Here is a 26,872-nt window from a genome sequence, read left to right on the forward strand (position 1 = left end):
AGTTTAGTGTTTCCTGTTTTAAAAAAAACAAATAAAAACAAAAAAAAACAAACGTGTAGAAGCGCAAGATAAAAACACACGAGGGTCGAAACGAAAAGAGAGAGAAGTTAACACTGCGACGGTGAAAGGAATGATACAGACCGGTCCGTTCTCGTCCTCCTGTCGTTCGTTTCCTGTGTTTGTTTGTTTGTTTGTAGAGTTTCGTCGCCATGGGGACGGGGAGGGGGGATGTGCGCTGCCATGGCGAATGTATGAGAAAGAAAATCGTCTTTTTTTTTGTCGTTTTTTACTTTTTTTTGTTTGAGTGAACCACGAGCCATGCATTTACTCTCAACTAAGAATGACCCCCCTCCCCCTCCCCCTCCCCGCCACCCTTTCACAACCCCGAAACCCCGCCCACCCGCCCTCCCTCTCCCGCCAAAACCAAACCAAACCACCCTGTCGGTATGATACGAAACATCTGCACACGTAAGGCAACATTTTTGGTTTTTTGTTCCCTATAACGGCTCTTCCAAACCAAGTGCAAAAAAGTCAAAAGAAGAAGAAGAAGAAGAAGAAGAAGAAAAGGGCAGAAACGACAAACGGACAAAAAGAGACGAACGCAAACCCGGGTCGACAACGTAACACTGACGCAGAGAAAAAAATAAATAACAAAAACATTGCCTTCTGCAGTAAAATAGCGCTGAAAATGTAGGACTTTTTTTGTCGTTTTTTTTTTTTTTAGTGTGGGGCGACCGGCTGGAGTCGAGCCCACTGTGCAAAAACCTCTTTTAAAGTCCCTAAAAAGACTTCCCCCCGTCTGTGAGGAGGCAGAGGAGGAGAAAAAGAGGGGAGACTGGTATTTGTTGTTTTTGTTTTCCTAAAATGGCTACGTGTTTTCCTCAAAATGGCCACGAATGGGGGGAGGAGGAGGAGGGTGGGAGGAGGGGGCGATACTGGCTGCTCCGGGCCGCTCACTCCCGCCCGCTGGCTGAGTAGGAGAACTGTGGGAAATGAGGCCTCCGCTCGTTGTCCGCCGCGTCCATCCCGTCCTCGTCATCTGCGGAGAGACAGAGACGCGTTAGAGGCAAACGTGAAGCAGCACGGTGTACGTTTACGGTGTTCGCCGCTCTACCCGTCCAACATCCAACATCCAACACCCGACATCCGACAGCCTCCTGATTGGATGATTTTCCACCACAAAAGATGCAAAATGACTAAAAATAGATGCAAAACCATCATAAAAAGATGCAAAATGACTAAAAATAGATGCAAAACCAGTAAAAAAAGATGCAAAATGACTAAAAATAGATGCAAAACCACCACAAAAAGATGCAAAATGACTAAAAATAGATGCAAAACCATCACAAAAGATGCAAAATGACTTAAAATAGATGCAAAACCACCACAAAAGATACAAAATGACTAAAAATAGATGCAAAACCATCACAAAAGATGCAAAATGACTTAAAATAGATGCAAAACCACCACAAAAAGATGCTAAATGACTAAAAATAGATGCAAAACCACCACAAAAAGATGCAAAATGACTTAAAAAAGATGCAAAACCACCACAAAAAGATGCAAAATGACTAAAAATAGATGCAAAACCATCACAAAAGATGCAAAATGACTTAAAATAGATGCAAAACCACCACAAAAAGATGCAAAATCACTAAAAATAGATGCAAAACCAGCACAAAAAGATGCAAAATGACTAAAAATAGATGCAAAACCATCACAAAAGATGCAAAATGACTAAAAATAGATATAAAACCACCACAAAAAGATGCAAACTGGCGGGCTTTATAAATGAGGCCCCTGTCGCTGATGAGACAAGCGGCGGCCCGACGCCTGAACACACGCAGAAGGACGCTCTTACATTTCTCCGGCGGAGTGATGGTGATGGTCTGTGCTGTGAACTCCTCGTCGAAGTAGCGCGTGTCCGTCTCCGAGCTGACCTGGGGCTGGAAGGGAGGGACGAGCTGCAACGGGACGGGAAGGACAAGGTGAGGGAAGGGAACGGGCGTTCAAAGATACACACACACACACACACATACACATATACACAAACACACACACACACACACGCGCACGCACGCACGCACGCGCGCACGCACACACAGCTGAGGTTTCTTCTATCCAGGCAAAGTAACACTCATGTCTACATAACTTTAATTAATCTGTAAGTTTATGGATATTTTTCACTCTCTGCTACTTTTTAATAATAACAATAATTTGTTTATTGTCTTTTCTTTGTTTCTTTCCCTTTGTTCTAATAATAAAGTATTATTTATTATTATTATTAGTAATAATAAAGTCAGTCCTCTTTCTCTTTCACCTTATTTTATTTTTTAACTGTAAATTAAACTTTATTTGACTTTATTTACTTTTTATCATATTAAATCACTTATTTGTTAATTAATATTTTTTATTTTGAATCTCTAAAATCACTTTCTCTCTTTTTATTTCTATTTTCCTTAATTTAATTCTACTGATTTATTAATTAATTTGATTAATTAATGTATTTATTAATATTATTAATAATAACAGAAATAATAAAGTCAGTCCTCTTTATCCTTCACTCTTATTTTATTTTTTTTACTGTAAATTAAACTTAATTTGACTTTATTTACTTTTTATAATTATTACATCACTTATTTTTAATTAATATTTTTTATTTAAAATCTCTTATATCACTATCTCCATTTTTAATTAATTAATTTAATACATTTTTTGCATCTCCTTAATTAAATTGTAATAAGTTAATTTAATTTTTATTATATTCATTATGTAAATATGCTTCACTCTTAATATTTTAACTGTAAATTCAAAATTCTGTAAATTTTTAAAAATTATTTTTCACAATTTAAATTTAATGAATTAATTGATTTCTTTTCTTCTTCTTATTATTATTATTATTTATGTGGTTCGTAGTTTCCAGCGTGTGAGAGAATTAATCGCTGCGTTGTTCCCGGGTCGTGACCACGGTCGTGACCACGGACGTGTCTGAGGTCACGACCGGGGATCGAACCCGCGTTGTCGAGTTAAACAACAACACCGACGTGTGTTTCGAGGACCGGCTGCTGCTCCGACGGCGGCGATGAGGTAATTTTATTCTATTTTGGAGTTCAAACGTCTCATCCAGACTTGAAGAACGCGGTAACCCTGCTCCCAGAATAGCTCAGGTGCGCTTGAATAAATTACCGCTGACGCCTCAGCAGCTAAATCCTGCTCTCACCTTCTTGTCGTAGACGTCCTGCCAGTCGACTGTGCCGAAGTAACTGTGCCGCATGATCTCCTTAGCGTCATCCGGTCCGCCGCCCAGCCTGTCAGAGAAGAAGAAGAAGAAGAAGACGTCGGCGTGAGACATCAAAGCGCTGCTCTTACAAAGTCTCCATCAATGGACCCAGAATATCCACCTGCTCCGGATCCCAGAATAACTCTGCGGGTGAACGGGTTCGCTCTCTTTTCACCGCTTTCTTCATTAGAGGAAGAAAACGCCTCCAGATCGTCAGAGCGGGAGATTTACAGCCACTTTTGTCTCGCGGCACTTTTGCTGAATACCAATTATCAGCAGGAGTGTTTTGGTTCTCCTCTCAGCGACTCACGTTGTTGTTGTTTAAACAGTGAAATTAAGCGGTGGGTTCTGTTTCTGTGCAGCCGAGAGGTCGACAGACGCCTCACAGAGCGAGGATTTCCTGCTCCTGTTACAGCTGAAGCTTAAAGACGCCTTATTATGCTGCTTTCAGGGTCATATTTCTTATTTATCAGGTCAGCTATGATAGGTTTACATGCTGCCACCTTTAAAAACACATTATAGTTCTAATATACCCCATTTCTGCAGCACTGTGACACAAAACCACCCCAAAAAGATGCAAAATGACTAAAATAGATGCAAAACCACCACAAAAAGATGCAAAATGACTAAAAATAGATGCAAAACCACCACAAAAAGATGCAAAATGACTAAAAATAGAAGCAAAACCACCAGAAAAAGATGCAAAATGACTAAAAATAGATGCAAAACCACCAGAAAAAGATGCAAAATGACTAAAAATAGATGCAAAACCACCAGAAAAAGATGTAAAATGACTAAAAATAGATGCAAAACCACCACAAAAAGATGCAAAATGACTAAAAATAGATGCAAAACCAGCACAAAAAGATGCAAAATGACTAAAAATAGATGCAAAACCACCACAAAAAGATGCAAAATGACTAAAAATAGAAGCAAAACCACCAGAAAAAGATGCAAAATGACTAAAAATAGATGCAAAACCACCAGAAAAAGATGCAAAATGACTAAAAATAGATGCAAAACCACCAGAAAAAGATGTAAAATGACTAAAAATAGATGCAAAACCAGCACAAAAAGATGCAAAATGACTAAAAATAGATGCAAAACCACCAGAAAAAGATGTAAAATGACTAAAAATAGATGCAAAACCACCAGAAAAAGATGTAAAATGACTAAAAATAGATGCAAAACCACCACAAAAAGATGCAAAATGACTAAAAAACTGTTGAACATGAACAAAACATTGTTATTTGTGTATTAAGCCTGTGAATGTTCTCATTTGTCCAGGTCATCGTTATCCCCCAAAGCAATTTCAGTCAAAAGCAACTTGACCAGTTCCAGCCTGGTCCAGGTCCTGGTCCAGGTCCTGGTCCTGGCCCTGGTCCAGTCCCGGTCTTGGTCCAGTCCCGGTCCAGTTGCTTTTGACTGAAATTGCTTTGGGGTAAACAGAAACTGTGAACAAACGGCGTTGTCAGCCTGTTTTGCACCTGGCGTCGTGTGTGTGTGTGTACCGTTTGTTGGGGTCCTTGATGAGCAGCCCTGACAGCAGCGACTTGGCGTCGGCCGACAGCGTCCGTGGGAACTTGATCTCCTCCATGAGGATGAGCTCAAACAGCTTCTCGTGGTCCTGGTTGTAGAACGGCAGACGGCCGCACATCATCTCGTACGTCACCACGCCCAAACCCCACCAGTCCACCGCCCGGCCGTAGTCGTTGTCCTCCAGCACCTGAGGACAGATCGAACCATTCAACCACAAAGTTTCTGTCAAACATTCAACGTGCTACAGACAGGAGGAAGTACGCAGCTTTATAGAGAAGTCCTCTCACACGCTTCATGGCAGAAGAGTCATAACTACGTTGAGCGTGTTTATTAAAAACCCCAGGAGGTCGTTTAAGCATCGTTACACAACCTGTGTGTAACCAGTGATTTCTGACACATCTGATCCGCTTTCACATCCTCTTATTGTGAAAATAATGACTCAAAATAGATGCAAAACCACCACAAAAGATGCTAAATGACTAAAAATAGATGCAAAACCAGCACAAAAAGATGCAAAATGACTAAAAATAGATGCAAAACCACCACAAAAAGATGCACAATGACTAAAAATAGATGCAAAACCAGCACAAAAAGATGCAAAATGACTAAAAATAGATGCAAAACCACCACAAAAAGATGCAAAATGACTAAAAATAGATGCAAAACCACCACAAAAAGATACAAAATGACTAAAAATAGATGCAAAACCACCACAAAAAGATGCAAAATGACTAAAAATAGATGCAAAACCACCACAAAAAGATGCAAAATGACTAAAAATAGATGCAAAACCACCACAAAAAGATACAAAATGACTAAAAATAGATGCAAAACCACCACAAAAAGATGCAAAATGACTAAAAATAGATGCAAAACCACCACAAAAAGATGCAAAATGACTAAAAATAGATGCAAAACCACCACAAAAAGATACAAAATGACTAAAAATAGATGCAAAACCAGCACAAAAAGATGCAAAATGACTAAAAATAGATGCAAAACCACCACAAAAAGATACAAAATGACTAAAAATAGATGCAAAACCACCACAAAAAGATGCAAAATGACTAAACGTCGACTGTTTGAATGTGGTTGTCTTGTTGCTGTGTAGACAGAGTGTGTGTGTGGGGGGCTCTCACAGGTCTGTGCCCAGGGGCCCGTTGTCTCATATCGCACAAACAAAGCAGGTGCACAGTGTTCAGCGTGTGTGTGTGTGTGTGTGTGTATGGGGTGTGACCTCTGACCTCAGGAGCCAGGTACTCCGGTGTTCCACAGAAGGTCTTCATGGTGGCAGTGTCGGTGATGCCTTCTTTGCAGAGGCCGAAGTCTGTGATCTTGATGTGTCCGTCTTTGTCCAACATGAGGTTCTCCAGCTGACGAAGAACAAAAACATTCATCGATAATCAATTAAAGTTGGCGATTTTCTTAAAAGAAGATTAATCTTTGCAACAATCAGGAAAACGATGTTGCGTCGCAGCCGTCGTGTCAGAAATGAAAATGTCTCTACCTTCAGGTCGCGATAGACGATCTTGGCAGAATGAAGGTAGTCGAGAGCGGAGACGATCTCAGCGCCGTAGAAACGGGTGCGGTCCTCCGAAAATACTCTTTCTCTTGACAAATGGAAAAACAGCTGCAGGGAAAAAACAAACAAACACACAAACAAACACAAACATGAATCACCGTACACGTTTATTCATGCGGCTTAAATTGTGGAAGTGAAATTGAAATTGAAGACTGTTAACTTGGTGTTTTTGAAGCAGTTCTGGTTTGTATTAATAAAACTAAAAGATGAGTTACAGGCATGAACAGGGAGCGTGGTTTGTTGTAAATGGACTTAGGGAAGCTTAGGTATCAGACACATTCATTTTAAACACAGTTTATTCTCAGCAGCAGGATTTCTTCCTTTAACACAGGAAATTTACCTCGAATGAAACACGTGTTGCGCGTTAGTTCAGGTCGGTTTGTTTGTATTTCTTTATTTCTGATTGATTTGAACCGATGCAACGATGACCTCATTTCCCCTCGGGGATAAATAAAGTTATCTATCTATCCATCCATCTATCTATCTATCTATCCATCTATCTATCTATCCATCCATCTATCTATCCATCCATCTATCTATCTATCCATCCATCCATCAATCCATCTATCTATCCATCCATCCATCCATCCATCCATCCATCTATCTATCTATCCATCCATCTATCCATCCATCCATCAATCCATCTATCTATCCATCCATCCATCCATCCATCTATCCTTCCATCCATCTATCTATCTATCCATCTATCTATCTATCTATCCATCCATCTATCTATCTATCTATCCATCTATCTATCTATCTATCATCCATCCATCCATCCATCTATCTATCTATCTATGGGTACGGGTATACTCTTAAACTGCGCCATTATTGTTTGCAGATTTACTTTACGCACCACTCGATGTAGCTGTTCGTCGTAGTGACGCCACATGAAAAAAACGCCTCTTTTGCGTTCCCCGTTCGTCGGCTACCGTACGGAGGAACGTCTGCACCTCATTAGCTAACCACAACATGTGTTTTGGGTTTGCCATAGTCTTGCTCCGGAGGGCGCATCATTTATCGTAAGAAGGGGAACCGTAGAGGGCACTCAATCCTTTTTTGCGCGTGTAAAGAGCGGCCGATGACGCACTTCCTCTCGTTTAGAGGGCACACAGCAAAAGTAGAGAGCGGAGAGAACGGTAAAGCCTGATGACTTCATTCATGGCTCGTCTTTAACAGCTGACCGCTAACATCCAATCACGTTCATGCACCCGTCTCTCTTCACTATTCTATGACCGCGCTCCCTCCTCGGTGTCGGTGCATGTGTTTGTTTCTCTTTGCGACTGATTTTAAAACTAAATGTAAAAATAAATGATGAATAATAGATATTTAGCATCTCTCTCTGGTGCCGTTAACGCTGTGACATCGAGAACATGTCACCGTCACTGACGGCGGACGACTGTGCGGACGCTGCGGTCCTGCAGCTCTCCGCATAAAGAGACAACGAGGAGCGACTGCGGCTCTTTGAATCCCACCGTCGTCGTTCTTCTGGAAATAGCTTCAGAACATCTGCGAGCATCAAAGACATTCACAAAGAGACTCGCTGACGTCTCACCTCTCCTCCGTTGACGTACTCCATTACAAAGCACAGCCGGTCCTTCGTCTGGAACGAGTACTTCAGAGACTGAAACACAATACACACAGCACATTAGAGTGTTTTATGTTTACATTTATAAATATATTATATATATTATGTATATGTATAACGTGTCTTCATATATGTCTTCATCAGGCTGATACTCACAGTTAGGAACGGATGCCGAGTGTTTTTTAATACCCTACTTTCTGTGAGTGTGTGAGCGACTTCGTCCTGTGAGGAAAGAAAAGAGGACAAAGGTGAGAAGAGACGTTAGAGACATTAGAGACAGTGTGTGGACATCAGGCTCTGGTCTCCTCAAAGCAACATCAGTCAAAAGCAGCTGGACTTGGTTATTTGTCTAGGAAGACGTTTCACCTCTCATCCAAGAGGCTTCATCAGTTCATGTACACATCTGACCAGGACCAGGACCAGGACCAGGACCAGGCTGGGACTGAACCAGGACCAGGACCAGGCTGGGACTGGTCCAACTAACTGGTGTGAGATCCAGGTATTTAACCTCTCACAAGGCCGATGATGTCACTGGAACCCTTTTTGCTCCAAGTGCCAACGAGCGTCGTAAAAGTGGCTGTCGTTGGTGGGAAGTTGGTTTGGACTTCATTAGTGCTGGTCCAGTCCCAGCCTGGTCCTGGTCCAGTTGTTGGTGGAAGTAGGTCTGGACTTGGTTAGTGCTCTATTGAGTCTTAACGACAGTCGTTGGAGTCACAGGAGGACATTTGTGAACAGTTGTTCTTTGAGGTTAGATCGTTGAATGAAGGGATGAAAGGGCAGCATTGTAAACTGGAGATAAGTGGTGTCTCAGAGCGCCTCCTCTGGTTAACGATGGTTTCTCTACTTTTGCATAAATGCTTCTTTTCCTCCTCTTTCAAACCATCTGTCCTCTCTGTCCAGGATGTGGACATTGTTGTCATCAAAGGAGTGGGCTTTCTCCTTGAGATGTGAGTGGGCAGCAGAGTCCAGGCCTGAGGAGTGAGCTCTCCTGTGTTTGGGCCAAGTCCAGTTGCTTTTGACTTAAATTGCTTTGAGGATAACGACAAATGAGAATATTCACAGGCCGGGCTCTGGTCTGTCTCTGTCTCTGATAAATGCGATGAATCACATGCGAGACTGGACTTCATGATTTGACATGGACTGTTTTCACTGGAGATGCTCGTGCTCCAGAGAGGAGAAGGGAGGGGAGAGGAAAGAGGAGAGGAAAGAGGGAAGAGTAAACGAGAGCATAACGCAGTAAAGACTCTCACGGTGAGCTGAAATGGAAACACTGTGTGCAGCAACACGTCTTTAAGTTTAGTTAAAGACATTAAAATAAGAAAAACAGGACGAATATCTGGATCCCAAAGCTGGAAAACCTCCTCGACGAACACACAGTCAAACATTTGGGTCCGGCTCCAGGAACAACAACACAACAACAACTCAAATGTGGTGAAAAATGAAAGGAGGACCTTGGCTATGATGACTTCCTTCTTGAGGATCTTCATGGCGTAGTAGGTGCCGCTCGCCTTCTCCCTCACCAGAATGACTTTCCCGAAAGTGCCTTTGCCCAGAAGCTTCAGATAGTCAAAGTCATTCATTGTCTGGACAGAGAAACAAGAGGCACAGTGTGAAGAAACGCCTTCAGTGCACTTACGTACGTACGATTTCAGAGGAAGAGGCTCGGGTCACCTTCCGTTTGTAGTGGCCGATGGACGTGTCCATCTCCTCCTCGTTGACGTTCTCGATCTGGGAGGTGGGGCTGCAGAGGATGCCCTCCTCCTCCTGCTTGGCCAGAGACTCAGCGACCATCTGGATGGCCTCGGCCCACTCGTCCCTGTGGGACACGGGTGGTTGGTTAATTGCTTTTACCTTTACACTCACCGCAGATCTTTTAATGTGCAGTCTGAAACCTGTTCACCCCAGAGACTGAATAAAAAATGGACGCAACCTCTCCGTCAGGTCCTTTCTCTCAACTTGATCCAATCGTCCTCGCCTACGGGTCTCCATCTTGTCAGACTTTGACTCCGCCTCATTTCCTCTTACCAAAAGGGCATGTATGTGACGTTCGGGGGAGGGGCGTACGTCCATCTGGCTGACGTTTACCTCCGAGGAGTAGTGAGGGCCAGAGGCTAGCTGTCACTCAAGAGGCCACGCCCCTAATTATTCATAAACTTTAACCTCCAGTAAAATAAAAACTAGCCCCTCCCCCTCAGTGTTGTCATGGAGATCTGAGCTAAACACACAGACTAGAATGTTCTTTTGTCCTTAAACAGGTTTAATGATGCTGTGTAAACGGCCTGTTTAACATGGGGCTCAATGAGAAACTGCTCTGTTATGAAACCTGCCCCTAGTGGACACTCGGAGAACTGACGCTGACGGAGCTTCCTTATCCAGCTGTTAAGTGACGACGTAACGCCCTTTCAAAATATGATTTCCGAGTCCAAGCCGGTCCAAGCCTCGTATTTCTACGACGCCGCAGTGCCGATAAGGAAGTGCCAAAAATGTCAGTTCTCTGAGTGTCCGCTGAAACGTTGTGAAACCTGTTCACACCAGAGACGGCCTGGCCGTGACTGACCAGCCCGTAGGAAGCCGTGACATGTGCACCTTGAGACGGAAAAAAGGTTTTAAAAAATAGATTTTTGGAAGTTATAAATCTATTTTGATTCTTAGGAGATCGTGATTTTCGCCCACCCCTGGTCAGTGCCATAACAGCCATAATCATGCAGGAGAACATACGTGTGTAACTAATGTACATTTGACAATTTTGATCACGTGAGAGCCAACGCCATCAAACACAAGCCAAGCCATCCAACACGTACCCTCCTAAAGACCTGCAGCCGTCCTCTGACAGACACTGCAGCTGCTCATGTGTCCGTTGGAGGACGCAGGATGTTGTAAACGGAGTCGTGTCCATAACAAACGGATCGAGCACCGGGTAACCCGTCATAACGTATACATTATATTGTGTTTTGGCGTCCAGCCTCGGCTCCACACCCCCTGTTTCCTGTCTTTCTTCTCCTGTTGTGTTGTGGGGACACAAAAACCCTCCAGTCTGGATCAGCACTGAAGACCAGAACTGTCAGATCTGGGATCTGTTCTCTCCAAAATCTACATTTTATTATATTTTCATGTCACAAGCAGCCGTCACGACGTGTTTTACGGCTGAATATCTGCAGAAAAGACAATTAAACGTGCATGTTTTGTTTGTTGATTTCAATAATATTATGTTCATGTTTGTCTTTAATATCTGTAAAGAGAATCCGGACATGATTTAGATATCCGCTCCACATCCTCGACACAAACAACATCTGGTGTGTGTTACATTAACGCATATGTTTGGGATTCTCATGGCCGTGCACATGTACTGCTCAGCTTTGCACGTTCCTGCACACAACTGTTCAGCTCCTTCATTTTAAAAGCGTATACACATATATTAGTGACAGAATTGACTGAATGCTGATTAAACAGTGATGAGAGATTTGTGCCACATAGAAAATAAAGATCTTTAGTTTAAATGAACCCCACCAGAGCAGAGAGGGGTGTACTGTATGCCAGTGTCAGAGGAGGTCATACAGTGTTTACAGTGACCTGCACGAGCTGGAGAAGGGTGAACATGCCTGACATCAAGGTGAGAGAGGAGGATGATGAATTTCACATTAAAACAGGGGGATTTAGTGATTTTATACGTCCACTGTGGTGGTATTATCGGACCGATATGCATGAAACTTGATGAAAGGGATGCAGCGCTCACTCTGCTTATTTATTGTATAACTCACCCGACCCTCTCGCTCTCTGTCTCTATTTACATCCTCTCACACGCTCGATGAGCCTCCGTCCAAAGCGGTGCGGCACGTTTGGCGTCCACGGCACGTTTGGCGTCCACGGCACGTTTGGCGTCCACGGCCCGTTTGGGAGAGGTGGGCATTTGTAAATCACGTTTGTACGAGCACGAGTTTAAACAGTGTAAAGAAAGCGACGCATCGTGATGATGTCATCAATGCGTGTGACGTGTGACGTGTTACGGCGTGATGATGTATAGGCAGCAAGAAGCATTCTCCGAGGCCCAGGTAGTGTGAGTACAAACAGGCCTGGAGGGGGGGACAAGGACCCTAAAGCACGGGGCACGGGACGGACGCACAGAGGAGCTGAATCGCTGGCGACGTCATCAGCCGTTAGATTCACAACGAGGCGTGTCAGTTCACACCGCTGCAACTTTCACCTGCGACGCTCTAAAACAGTTTTGTTGCAAATCTTTGGTCTGAACTGGGCTCAAGGCTTCAGTCTGCAACTTTTCAGACCTGTTTTGTTTCCCGTTTCTAGCTTTTTGTATATTTTTTTAGTCCTTTAATGCAAGAAAGGCATAAACATAATGTTTATTAAAGCGCATTGAATCTTATAAAGTGCTGCTGAGGAGGAGGCAGCGGCTGAACGCTCACCTCTCATCGGGAGTGTCGACATGAAAAGTCCTCTCGATGACCGTGGTCCACTGCAGACAGCGGATGATGAAGGTGTTCGGCTTGGGACGCTCCGTCTTCATCAGCTGACATTCTGGAAGTCACACAGAGACGGATGCACGGCGTTACGTAGACATTTGTGTATGAAATATGTGATGTAGAGCCTCTGTTGGTGTGTGTCTCACTTGCTACGGAGAAGTTGTTGAGCGGGTAGGCCAGGTCGGAGTCCTGCGGTTTGTCCTTGTAGCCGATGAAAGAGCCGTCTGACTTCAGCAGGAAGTAGCGCGGTCGCCAGTTCTTGATGTACTCACCTGAAGGAAGGAAACATAAAGCGACAGCGACAGGTTACATCCTGCTGCACGCATCAGAATCACTTTCATTCTGTAATGAAAGTAGAGGAACGTGTCTCTGGAAGAAACGGACTGTGATAAAAAAAACACTCCAGATAAGTTGATCGTTGACCTAAGATTTTTTCAATATCACCTTGAACTCCAAGATAAAATGTTTTCCCTCGTCCAAAAAACATGTTATTTACACCATTGTTTAGATAATTTTTTGGCAAAGCTACAGGGAGACACTGAAAAAGGGGCTGAAGAGTCGCATGAGGCCCCGGAGCCGCGGGTTGCAGACCCCCGGTCTAAAGTAACATTTGTGTGCGACTAGAGTCCGAGTCGAGTCCCCATCTCTGGAGAACAAGTGTCTGGTTACACCCTGAACGTAGCAACAGATTCACATTATGAGCGATTTGTATCTGAATGTGTGAACACAGGACCTCTGTGATACGCACAATGAGTCGTGGTGAGAAATCCCAAATGTAAACAGGAAATGTGTTTGTTAAAATGTTGATCTCAGGCTGTAAGAGAAGAAGACGCAGAGGCAGCACCTGCAGCTTAGGTGGTTGGGACGGACCGGCTGTTAAACCCGCGTTTGCGCTCTTTTAATGTAAATATGAACCGTGGATAGAGAATCAGGTCTGGAGTTTCTCTTTCACACACGCAGCACACAGAAGGGGATTCTCCATGTTCTCACTTACAGGAAATACCCAGTTCGGCTCAGGTGAGGGGCGCCGCCTGGATAAAGCTTCCAGGAGAGAGGCCACGACGTAGGTTACACCGCGCCGACGGAGCCGATTAGTAATTTGGTCGTAAACAAACGAGTCTCCCGCTGTTCCTTGAATTTCTCTGCTGACTTCATTTTGAGTTCCTGAATCCCGTCTTCTCTCCAGTTAGACGTTTCTGTCGCGTCTTTGTTTTCTTCCAGCGTCACAGAAAGGTCCTCAGTGATTAAACTGCAGGTGAGCTGCTGTATTCACACATGGGCTTAAACCGTCTTTGTTCTCTGGAGCCGTGAGGGGGAACTCTGTCTGACTGACTCGCACATCTGCGTTCTCGCGTACAGCCCCGCCGGGTAACGTCTTGATAATTTCAGGTTTGCCGTGCATGTGTGAGAGGGGCTTTATCAACCCAATGACCTTTCCCTATGACTGGATTTCCCATTGGTTTTTACAGATTGAATTGATTCCTCGCTGTGTCGTGTCCCGCCCGACATCCTGTTCAACAGGAAATACATCACGTTAAAGAGGTCTTACATGACCCCAGACTTTACAGTTTTTACATAGGTCCATCAGTTTGTGAAAAACCGAAAACAGGTCTAACAACCGAGTCTCCACCAACATTAAACTCTGCAGAGAACATTAATGTCGCTCCACATTCAAAGTTTATGACTTTTATGTGTTTCTAAAAACAACAGCCCAGTGTGCAGATTGCCTGAACTGCATGTGAACTCTGAGTTTTGCTCTCAAACGGCTCAGAGAGCAGCTCGGGCCAGTTTCTCTGAGAGGGCCGGTAGGACTGAATTATAAGAGCGCGCAGAGGTGCAATAAACAATTGAGGGACTTGTGGGGGCCGGAGAGGAAGGAACCAGAGTGTTAGGTCATCCTCTGTAAAGCTCATAGTGCCACAGAGAAACTTCCCCCCCGCCTGCCAACAGCCCACAGCCAACAGCCCTGAGCTCAGACCAGACAAACACACCTCCAGCACGCACAAACACACACACACACACACACTTAAATCACTGTGGGAAATAAGACTGGGCTGCGAAGCTGCCGTCTGGCAGGTAAACAACCATTGTTTGGAGGTGCTGTTCTTCAAACTGGCAGGGCGGCTCAGTCCAGGTCCACACTGAGTAAACCGCGTAAACCCACATCTTCTCTAAATGAGGCCAGTCTGTGTTTGTCCTGAGCACCCTAACAGTCCCGCCTCAGCTGTGTCCGTCGTCTAGAGGTAGATATATTTATAAAGCACTTTATTTAGAAATAAGAATATGAATAATACTAAAAGAACTGTTGAAAAGTACCTGCATCACTTCAAATGTCTGTCACTGTATTTGACGCGCACCAACTAACTCTTCATCCATTAAGTTTAATTCTGGCACAAAAATCAACCAATGGTCTTTTTAAGGCAAATAAGGGTTCGCTAACTACGCTGTTGGTGCTTTGTTTGATGTGTAGGGACTCTTCTCATGCTGCTGCAGAGGTTTGCTGTTATTTTCAGCAGCATTAGTGGTTAAAAAAGACCTTTGAATGCCTTCACCGTGCTGCCCCGAGCTAATCACTGTTAGCCACGTCCAGCTGTTAGCCACTCTCCTGGATTTCTCCGTTAATAGTTGTTACACGAAAACAATTGTCTCGATTAGTGTGTCGTATGGGATTGGGACAAATTCATTCATTCATTCATCTTCAGCCTCTTGTCCCTGTCGGGGTCGCGGGGGGCTGGAGCCGATCCCAGCTGACACCGGGCGTGAGGCGGGGTCCACCCTGGACAGGACGCCAGTCTATCACAGGACACATAGAGACGAACAGAGACAGACAACCATTCACACCTACGGGTGATTTAGAGTCATCAATGAACCCAACACCTGCACGTCTTTGGACTGTGGGAGGAAACCGGAGAACCCGGAGAAAACCCACGCAGACACGGGGACAACATGCAAACTCCACACAGAAGGGCCCCAGCCGGGATTCAAACCAGGAACCCTCTCGCTGTGAGGCGACAGTGCTAACCACCACACCACCGTGTCGCCCAACTGGGACACAGTAAAGCTAAAAACAAATATTAAATTATATGTTAAAGCTTCTGTGTAACTTTCAGGCAACTCTTGTTTTCAGCTACACCTGCAGTCAGCATCCTGTTGCTGCTCGCACACTCCACAGCCATGAGCAACACATTAGCAAGCAAGCTAACTTTAGCCAGCAACCTGAAGCTTAGCTACGCTGCATGGATCTGGCGTTGTTTTTTTCATAACATTAGCTAATAAAGTCATTTGCAAGTGACGAGCCGGTCAGATCAGCCACGAGAGTCTGGATGAATTAACGGATGTTATCCACTCAAGACAGGATGTTGCTACGTCAGCTAGCTAGCAAACTGTCCGCATTAGCAAGCAAGCTAACATTAGCAGCTAAAACTACAATATATTCCACATGTTAGTGTTTCCTCTAGGGTTTTTATCAGCACAAATGTTTTGTTGTAGCAGCACAACACAGAATCCACAGCGGCCGGCAGCCTGAAGACCCTCACCCGTCTGATCCCAGACCACCCAAAGGTCCCACTCCACTGCAGTGGAGCAACAAACTAGTCGCTGTCCTTAGAGGACGTCCGTCAACCTTAGGTCCGTCTCTGAGCCGCCGCTGCAGCATGTAGAACAGAAGAACAGCATGTGTGACTCAACCCAACTCCAGTTAGCATCACTGTTGACTGTAGAGCTAAAGAGAGGCGAGGGGCTGGAGTGGGGTCCTGTAACACAATGGTCTGAGGTTCTGATGCCCTTAACAGCTGTTGCACTAATCTGTTTCCAGATGTCCTGGAGCCCTGACACACATCTTCACCTGAACACTAACTGAACGAGTCAGCTACATAATTAAAACAAAAAGGAAGTCCGATGAAGAATGACAGAGCAGCAGCATCTGTGGCTGAAAACGTCTCATTTCCCGTCCCGCGTACAGACAAACCTAAAGCCAGACGTACATTCACACCCACATACATGAATTAATTCAGACGAGCACACAAGCAGACGGCCACAAGGACCAGAACACATCAGCCATGTTTCCGTCCAACTGTCAGGTTTGCCATGAATCTGCTTCCTCTGTGTCAAAACTACAGGAAGGAGAAGTGACTTCCAAGAGCTGGTTAGCGTTGTTTCTGTTCTCTGGCTTTATTCACACCTTCAGCTGAGGGGAACCGAAAGAAAACCACTTTGTTCAGACTGATCAAAATGATCAAACCAGGCTCTGATGATGATGATAATCATACACTCTATATAACAGATGGACGTAGCTACTGTGACGCCCCTCGTTGGTTTGTGGATCACCGTTTTAAAGGCATTGGACTGTATTTTGGACGTCGCCATCTTGATTTTTGGAAACAGGACGTGACCATATTTGGAAAAGGAGACGGGGGTAATTTCAACGGCACTAAGCTAACCGCTAAGGAAGGAAACTGCCGATTTGTCACCGGGCTGACATTACCCGGCAGAGCTCCGGCTGCTGCAGTGACACAAAGACGGTTTAAAATCACCAGTTAGCTTTGTTAGCAAGGTGCAACCCAACGTTACTCAAGACATCTTAAGGTGACCACAATGTTACAATTAACTTTTAAATTAAAACAAACTTAGACTTAAACACAGACAACACCAATGGGCTCACAGCCATTTTAATGCAGTACGGTGAAGGCATTCAAAGGTCTTTTTTAACCACTAATGCTGCTGAAAATAACAGCAAACCTCTGCAGCAGCATGAGAAGAGTCCCTACACACAAAACAAAGCAGCAGCAGCGTAGTTAGTGAAGCCAGAGTTTATTAAAAGAGTGTTTTAAAGACTTACCTACTGGCCCCTGTACCAGCTCCTCTCATAGTAAAGTCCATTACAGTGGAAGGAGCCCATTGGTGCTTTGTTGTGTGTGTAGGGACTCTTCTCATGCTGCTGCAGAGGTTTGCTGTTATTTTCAGCAGCATTAGTGGTTAAAAAAGACCTTTGAATGCCTTCACCGTGCTGCCCCGAGCTAACCACTGTTAGCTACATCTGGCTGTTAGCCACTCTCATAGATTTCTCTGTGTGTGCAAGTGACAAAAAAGACCCTGGGATGATTTTGCGCAGGAATTACACTTTACTATACCGTCTGTGTGAGACACCATCAAAGAGCTAGAGGCGTTACAGGCCGACACACCGCACAGACGGCATCTGACGGTTCAACCGGCGCGTCCACGTCCTTCGTCAGCGTGAGAGGAAATGACTCTCTGTGAACTATTGAATACAAGCACGTGAAGCGTCCTCACCTCTTTTCTGGACCCAGCCTTCCTTGACGACGTTCTGGTCGCTCATGGTGGCTTCTCCTCGTCACCAGTCCTCCCAGTTCTCCCAGTGTGGTGACGGTGAAGGGACGGGGACGGGGGGGGGGGGGGGAGGTTCAGCGGGACAGTTTGTTCGGCTGAAGCTCCGTCAGCCTTTCTGTCCGACCGCCGCTTGACCTCCGACCTCCGACCTCCAACCTACCTGCGCCCACTCTCACCTGACCTCAGCTCTGATAACTCTCTCTCTCTCTCTCTACCCACAATCACTTTCTTCTTCCCTCCTCTCGCCCCGCCGACCCAACCTGACTTCCTCTCGCCGTCTTCAGTCCCCCCCCCTCCTAGTCCTCCTCACCTCTTTTAGCTTTGTTTTGTTACTCCCCTCTTTCCCTCCCTCCTTCCTTCCTTCCTTGCCGTACACTGCTTCTTTTCCTCGCTCCCTCGTTCTCTCAAACGTCTTCTTCTCCTTCTTCTTCTTCTTCTGGTGTTCAGGCGCTCCAGCGGTGACTCAGCCTGGAAGGAAACGGAGGCAGAGAAAGGAGAGAACGACACACAGAGCAGGTCAGTGGATGGTTTCCTTCACACTTATTGTTCAGAGCCTTCAACACACTTCCCGTCTCCTTGCCTCCTTCTTTCCTTCCTCCTTACATCATCTCCTCCTCCTTCCCTTTCAGTTTCTCTCTCCTTCTTCCTTCCTTCCTAAACTACTTCTTCCCCCCCAACTTGTTTACCACCTTCTCTCCTTCCTCATTTCCTTGCCTCCTCACATCATTCACCCCCTCTTCTCCTTCCTCTGTTCCCTTCTTTCTCTCCTTCCTCGTTTCCTTGCCTCCTCACATCATTCACCCCCTCTTCTCCTTCCTCTGTTCCCTTCTATCTCTCCTTCCTCATTTCCTTGCCTCCTCACATCATTCACCCCCTCTTCTCCTTCCTCTGTTCCCTTCTTTCTCTCCTTCCTCGTTTCCTTGCCTCCTCACATCATTCACCCCCTCTTCTCCTTCCTCTGTTCCCTTCTATCTCTCCTTCCTCGTTTCCTTGCCTCCTCACATCATTCACCCCCCTCTTCTCCTTCCTCTGTTCCTTTCTTTCTCTCCTTCCTCATTTCCTTGCCTCCTCACATCATTCACCCCCTCGTCTCCTTCCCCTCTTCCCTCCTTTCTCCTTCTCTCCATCAGTCCTTCCCTAACTGATTCCCCACTTGTCCATCCATCCTTTCCTCTTGGATCCTCCCCATTTTCTCACCTCCTCTTCCCTCGTTCTCTACTTTAAAAGAATTGGGACCCTCCCCTCAACCTCCTCCTTCCTTCCGAAGATCCCGTTAACTTAAACATAAACGTCTTTATCGGCAAATTTGCAAAAGTATTAAAATGACATTTCTAAAACACATACAGAATATAACATTACAGAAGAGCGTACAACCACTGGTCGGAGTGCAACACACACACACACACACACACACACACACACACACACACACACACACACACACACACACACACACACACACACACACACACACACACACACACACACACACACACACACACACACACACACACACACACACACACACACACACACACACACACACACACACACACACACACACACACACACACACACACTTATTTACTAACATTAGATGCTGTCATTTTAAAAGACACGGGCAGCAGGTAGTTAGCGCGCACTCACACTGTCCTTCCGCTGGCGCGGTGCGGAAGGACAGTGTGCCCTTACTGCCCTTACTACCTGCTGCCCGTTTGCACATGTACGAGCACGAGCGTGCGCACGTGCACGTGTACGAGCACGAGGCCTACGGCGGCTCTGAGGTCATTTCCTGTGCGCCTGTTGGGACATAGAGAAAAGAAGGAGGGACCATGCGCGGACATTTCAAACAATGGCGGTGAAAGGTTCACGTTGGTGTGATGCGGAGGTGGAGTGTTTACTGCAGATTTGGTCGATGAAAAGATTCAAAAACAGTCGACAAGACGCACAAAAACTCCGAGGTCTACGGAAAGATCTGGAAACAAAGCCACGCATCGCCATGACGTCATCAATGCGTGTGACGTGTTACGGCGTGATGACGTATAGGCAGCAAGAAGCATTCTCCGAGGCCCAGGTAGTGTGAGTACAAACGGGCCTGGAGGGGGGGACAAGGACCCTAAAGCACGGGGCACGGGACGGAGGCACAGTGGGAGTGCGCCCTTAATGTTTAACCATTAACATAAAAATGTTTGCAAGCATTTGCAAAAGTAAATTGAGCGACAACGTGAGCGGCGCCATGACACGCGATTCAGGCCGAGGCGAATGGAGCGTCCGGCGTGAGAGATGCGGCGCGAATGAAGCGTCTAGAGCATGGGTGTCAAAGTGATCCAGTAAAGAGTCGCTGTGGCTGCAGGTTTTCATTCCAACCAATCAAAAACACACCTGGTCCAACAAATCAACTGTGTGAAGACAGTTCAGGTGATGGAGTAAGTCACCTGAACTGACTTACTCTAACCCCCCCCCACCCCCCCCACCCCCTCGAACATCAAGTTGATTTTTACCGAATTGTCAGATCCCAATAGGAGTCATTTCTGGATCCTTTCCTACAGAACAGCTCTTTGCTCAGCTCAGCGTGTAAAAGAGAGCTTGTTGCATCGATACAAATCCAACAACTACCATTGTTCATCCAGCACAGACCCAAGGGTGAACAGCAACCCCCAAACACACCTCTGTTTTACAGCAGCTGCATCTCTCATGTCCACAAAGATCACAGACGGGTCAGTTACGAACGATCCCGTCTTAAACAAGTGCTGCTCACTCCTGCGTTCGCTGTGAAGTGAAGATCAAGATGCTGACACGATGTTTGACCAACAAAGTCCACGTCTGCGAGGGAATGTGAAATTAATCTCTGTTTTAATGGAAGTCAAGAACCCCGGTGTGGGAACCACTTTGCTGAAAACCAACATTAAAATCCTCACTTTTATCCGTAATGATAACACGGCCGCGAGACTCGACTCAAACGTTATTTATAGAGCACGCTTTAAACGACCACGAGCGACCACGGTGCTCTACAGTTCAAAACAACACAACTAGAATAAGAAATACACATAAAATACAGTAGACAGGTGTCGTGCTCAGCCTGAATTAAAAGCCATGGAGAGCAGGTGGGTCTGAATAAGGACCTCCAGGGTCCGGGCGGATCTAATATGTGAGGGCGGGCTGCTCCAGAGGCGAGGGGCCGAAGCCGCAGAGGCTCGGTCCCCACGGGTCTTCAGTCCGGTCCTGGGGACTTCCAGCAGCTTTTGATCTGCCGACCTCAGTCCATTTAAAGGTTTAATAACAAAAGTTTAAGATTACTCCTGTAGCGGACAGGGAGCCAGTGTAGCGAGGCCCAAAACCGGTGTAATGTGGCGGCGCTTTCTTTTACCAGTCAGGAGACGAGCGGCTGCGTTTTGCACGGGCTTCAGGAGACGAAGCAGCCGACCAGTCGACACCAACACACAGAGAGTTCCAGTGATCCAGCCGTGAAGAAATAAAGGTGTGGATCACTCTCCAGCTCTTTGGGAGGAAGATCGGCATTAGGGCGCACTCACACTGTCCATCCGTACCGTGTCCAGACAGGTCTTACGGGTAAAGTCTAGTTCCTTTGACCAGTGTGAGTGCAACTGCAACCGTACCACGTCTAGGAGCGGCACGCTTGCCGTCCACGGCCCGTTTGGGAGAGGTGGGCTTTTGTAAAGCGCGTCTGCACGTGTACGAGCACGAGGCCTACGGCGGTTCTGAGGTCATTTCCTGTGCGCCTGTTGGGACGTAGAAAAAAGAAGGAGGGACCATGCGCGGACATTTCAAACAATGGCGGTGAAAGGTTCACGTTGGTGTGATGCGGAGGTGGAGTGTTTACTGCAGATTTGGTCGATGAAAAGATTCAAAAACAGTCGACAAGACGCACAAAAACTCAGAGGTCTACGGAAAGATCTGGAAACAAAGCCACGCATCGCCATGACGTCATCAATGCGTGTGACGTGTTACGGCGTGATGACGTATAGGCATATACATATTCTTGTGTACAGATACATTTAATGTTCGGTTAACTTCCTGATGAAATGAACAAAATGAAAATCCGTTTTAATGCATTTATGTTCTTTACATTACAGTTTTCAAGTGACTGTGTTTGAAATCCGGCTACACGACAACTACAAAGAGACGCAAAACAACCATGAGGAGGAGTAAATAATGACTATAAAGCACAACAAAACAACAATAAAATGACCATCAGAGGTATAAAACAAGTCAAAATAGATATAAAACGACTGTTAACGGCCAGAAAACGACCCAAAATGACCACACATAGACAAAAACAACCACAAAAAGACGCTAAAGGGTCGAATTTTGACACAAAACTTCACAAATAAGGACTATAAATCACCCAAAATGACCTAAAGAGACACAAAACAACCACAGATTGAACAAGAGGGAGTGAAAATCAACTGCAAAAAGATACAAAAACTTTCAAAATGACTAAAAATGCAACGATGCAAAACAACCAGAGATGCAAATCAACTACAAAGAGACATGAAACATCCACAAGGTGGAAACGACTAAAAATAGATGCAAAACCAAGATAAAGCGACAGAAAACGACCCGAAATTATTCTTAAGTACAACAAAACAAGAATAAAACGACCATAAGGAGGAATAAAACGAGTAAAACTATATATAAAACAGACGTTAAGGGCCAGAAAACGACCCAAAATTACCGCAAAGAGACAAAAACGACCACAAAGAGACGCTGAAGGAGCGAATACACACAAAACTAACACAAAGATGCACACGAGAGGACTATAAATAACTCCAGGGGGTGGAAATGAACTACAAATAAAGACACAACTAACGTACTTGTAATACAACTAAAAATAGATATAAAACAGCCATAAAGAGACAAAAACCAACCAAAATGGATAAAAAGAGATAAAAACCACCATGAGGACGTGTAAAACCACTAAAAATAGATATAAAACAGACGTTACAGGCGAGAAAATGACCCAAAATTACTGCAAAGAGACAAAAACGACCACAAACAGACGCTGAAGGAGCGAATACACACAAAACTAAAACAAGAATACACACATGAGGACTATAAATAACTCCAGGGGGTGGAAATGAACTACAAATAAAGGAACTACTACTAAACGTACTTGTAATACGAATACAAATAGATATAAAACAGCCATAAAGAGACAAAAACCACCATGAGGACGTGTAAAACCACCAAAAATAGATATAAACCGGCCTTAAAAAGACAGAGAACTACGCAAAACCATTACACGGACGTGTGAAACAACAAAATGTAGAAATTGAACAGCCATAAAAAGACAGAAAACGACCCAAAATGACTGTAAAGAGACAGAAATCCACCATGAGGAGGTGGTTTTATGTCTTATTATGGAGTTTTATATCTATTTTTAGTTGTTTTACACGTCTTTATAATGGTTTCGGGTCATTTTCTGTCTTTTAATGGCAGTTTTATATCTATTTTTAGTTGTTTTACACGGCCTTGTAAAGGTTTAGGGTCGTTTTCTGTCTTATAATAGCAGTTTTATATCTATTTTTAGTTGTTTTCTGTATTTTTATGGCAGTTTTATATCTATTTTTTAGTTGTTTTCTGTATTTTTATGGCAGTTTTATATCTATTTTTAGTTGTTTTCTGTATTTTTATGGCAGTGTTATATCTATTTTTAGTTGTTTTCTGTCTTTTTAATGGCAGTTTTATATCTATTTTTAGTTGTTTTCTGTATTTTTATGGCAGTTTATATCTATTTTTAGTTGTTTTCTGTATTTTTATGGCAGTTTTATATCTATTTTTAGTTGTTTTCTGTATTTTTATGGCAGTGTTATATCTATTTTTAGTTGTTTTCTGTCTTTTTAATGGCAGTTTTATATCTATTTTTAGTTGTTTTCTGTATTTTTATGGCAGTTTTATATCTATTTTTTAGTTGTTTTCTGTATTTTTATGGCAGTTTTATATCTATTTTTAGTTGTTTTAAAGTTGTCGGCCTGACGGTAAACAGAGGCTGAGAACTGGTTGCCAATTTCTCAAAATGGTTGCCAATAGCAACCTGCCAACTGTTACTATCGAGCCCTGTTTAATAATAATTATGTTACCCATCATGAGAGAGCCTTTATGTCCCACTCCTGCTGATATTATATCAGGGATTTAATAATAAACACAAAGTCTGGGTCAAACATTTCCCCCAAAGTGTTGCAGCATCGTCGTCCCCGTGCAGTTTCACACGTTCAGGGTAAAAAGCACATTTCCCTACGACGACCGTGAATCAGAATCTGACATTTCAGCAGCAAACTTATATTAAAAAGGTGCAGGAGATGTTTGGGGGGCATGTTCCTTCAGTGCACGTCAATGCACGTCAGCACAGCATCAATGGGAAAAGATCCAAGTGCTGCAAAACAAACCAGAGTCCTCCAATGACAACAAAAACAATGGCTGACAGCAGCAGCAGCAGCAGCAGCCGTGTGTACATTACAGAAGCCGGTTCAGACAGAGCTGCTGCAGCCCCACACACACACACACACACAGACACACACTGACATAGACACACACACACACACTCCCCCTGCCTCTGATTTATTGGCCATGATGGAGGTCCTGCACCCGCACCACCACAAACAAACAAACAGTGAAACAACAGCTTTTGTTCCAAGGGCGTGTGTGTGGTGTCATTATCCCGTTACATAACAACATCCGCTCGGTTGTGCTGCCTTTAGATCTGAATGGGCGCGACGAGGAGGATGCTAATAATATTAATAATGTTAATATTAATAACAAATGTGTGGCAGTGACTTATGCACCGAGTAGACACCGATAACACAGCCGGGGATGCACGGCGGGGTCCGGGGGAGACGGCTGTGTGGAGCCCGGCTGGCCTGTGATGATGGCTCGGCTGCAGGATGCGAGCTAGCAAGGGATGCTAACGGGGAGGGGGAGGCTAGTGCTAACGTTAGCCGGTTAGCTGTGTTTTTGAGGGGATGGGGGGAGGAGGAGGAGGAGGAGGAGGAGAGAGGAGGTCGGGGGTGTCGTTCATCACGGAGATGGGCCGAGGCCAGACGGACGGTACCGTTACCATCCCCAGCCCTCCTCCCCTCCCTCCCGCAGCTGCATCCCGGATGACGAAGCAGCGGCAGCACGCTAACGACCAGCTAAGCCACGGCTCCGGGAAGGAGGCTGGGACACCATTTTAAAAAAGGCTGAGCTTTTAATAGATTTCTAAGTATTTATTTATTTAGTTTGGCTTTGATTTATTTATTCATGCATTAATTAATTTCTGTATTTTTGTATTTCAACATTTATTTATTTATTAAACATTTATTTATACGTGCATTTATTTCAGCATTTATTTATTTATCCCTGTATTTATATATTATTTATTTCAGCATTTATTCATTTATTCCAGCCTTTATTTATTCATTATTTATTTCTATAATTATTAATTTCAGTATTTATTGATCCTATAGTTCATTATTAATTTATTTCTGTATTTATTTATACGTGCATTTATTTCAACATTTATTTATTTATCCAGTATTTATTTATTTCAGCATTTATATATCCCTGTATTAATTTTAGCATTTATTTATTTCTGTATTTTTGTATTTCAACATTTATTTATTTATTAAACATTTATTTTTAAGTGCATTTATTTCAACACTTATTTACCTATCTCTGTATTTATTTAAACATTTATTTATTTCTATATTTATTTATTTCAGCATGTATTTATTTATTTCTGTATGTGTGCATTTCTGTATCCCTGTATTTCTTTCTGTATTTCTTTATTTCAATATTTATTTATTTCTGTATGTATTTATTTATTTCTGTATGTATTTATTTATTTCAATATTTTTTTATTCATTTCTGTATTTATGCATTTATTGGTGGTCCCAGCACGGCTCCCAGTGGACCCCACACACCAAAAACAATAACAGATGACAATAACTGCACTATCATGTTTAAAAACAGGGTTCACTTCACACTGTGCAACACTTTATTATAATAATATTAATAATATTTTCCTGTGCTTTGGTGTAATATTTAAATATATTGTATAAATTGTTCCTGCTGTTATTCCTACATGTTGTATTTTTTGTTTATATTGTTCATATTTTTCTAGAATTTTCTACAATTATATTGTTTTTTATTGATGCTTATTCTGTTTTATTCTTATTCTTTGCTGCTGCTGTAGCAAGGAAATGTGGGACTAATAAAGGAATAACTATCTTAATTTCATCATGTATTTATTTTTTTAGCATTTATTTCTGTACATTCGCAGTTATTCATTTCAGAAATTATGTCTGTCTGTGTTTCAGCATGTATTTATTTATGTAATTAGTTATTTATTTCTGCATTTTATTTCTTTATTTCAGCATGTATTTATTTATTTCTATATTTATTTATTTATCGCATTTATTCCTGTATATCCACATTTATTTATTTCTGTATTTCTACATTTATCCATTAGTTTAATGTATTTATTATCCCTGTATTAAAGTCATGTTCAGCCCTCCATACAACCCTCCATGAGTGCAGCTCCACTTCCATTGCGCATGCGTCTTACCCCAAAGCTCAGCCTTTCTTTATTTATGTGTCGGTGTCCCAGCCTCTTTTCATTAGCCTTGCAGCTAAGCTAGCTAGCTTAGCATGCTAACCTCCGCTCCCACCCGCGACACAAACCCACTCCCCCCGAAAACGACGACCCCAACCCCCGCTCCCTCCCTCCCTCTCCATCACCCGTACCCCCTTGAACAGCCCCCACTCCCGCCCACAGCGCGTTATTAGACATAATAAATATAATTTCACCTGGTGGTCGCAGACACGGATGCCCTCCTCCCCTCCTCCCCTCCTCCTTCTACGGGCTCTGGAGCATCCAACGGTCCCTCAGCGGTGAAAACGGCAGCGATGGGTCCATAACAGCCGCTGATGCCCGGGTCCAGACCGTGGAAGAGCCGAGGAAAAGACGAGTGTGTGTGTTTTAAATGTGTCCCCCAGACGGACGAGAGACTGCGGCGGCGGCAGACAGACACACGGACGGACAGACAGACCCGCTCGGCTGC

The 26,872-nt window shown here is 44.1% G+C and overlaps 1 protein-coding gene across 1 annotated transcript; it reads right to left on the reverse strand.

The window, feature by feature from the left end:
* Positions 1-564: 564 nt before the first annotated feature.
* Positions 565-26,872, reverse strand: akt3b (v-akt murine thymoma viral oncogene homolog 3b). Its single transcript, XM_083934115.1, has 14 exons — positions 26,619-26,872; positions 17,754-18,278; positions 12,611-12,736; positions 12,408-12,519; positions 9,661-9,805; positions 9,441-9,572; positions 8,146-8,211; positions 7,957-8,025; positions 6,327-6,449; positions 6,064-6,192; positions 4,792-5,006; positions 3,221-3,308; positions 1,862-1,964; positions 565-1,039 (listed from the first exon to the last, which is right to left on the reverse strand). The coding sequence occupies exons 2-14, from the start codon at positions 17,797-17,799 to the stop codon at positions 954-956; spliced, it is 1,440 nt and encodes a 479-aa protein (XP_083790241.1). The 5' UTR covers positions 17,800-18,278; positions 26,619-26,872; the 3' UTR covers positions 565-953.

This window comes from Echiichthys vipera (assembly GCF_963691815.1).
Source record: "Echiichthys vipera genome assembly, chromosome: 2".
Lineage (NCBI taxonomy): Eukaryota > Metazoa > Chordata > Actinopteri > Perciformes > Trachinidae > Echiichthys > Echiichthys vipera.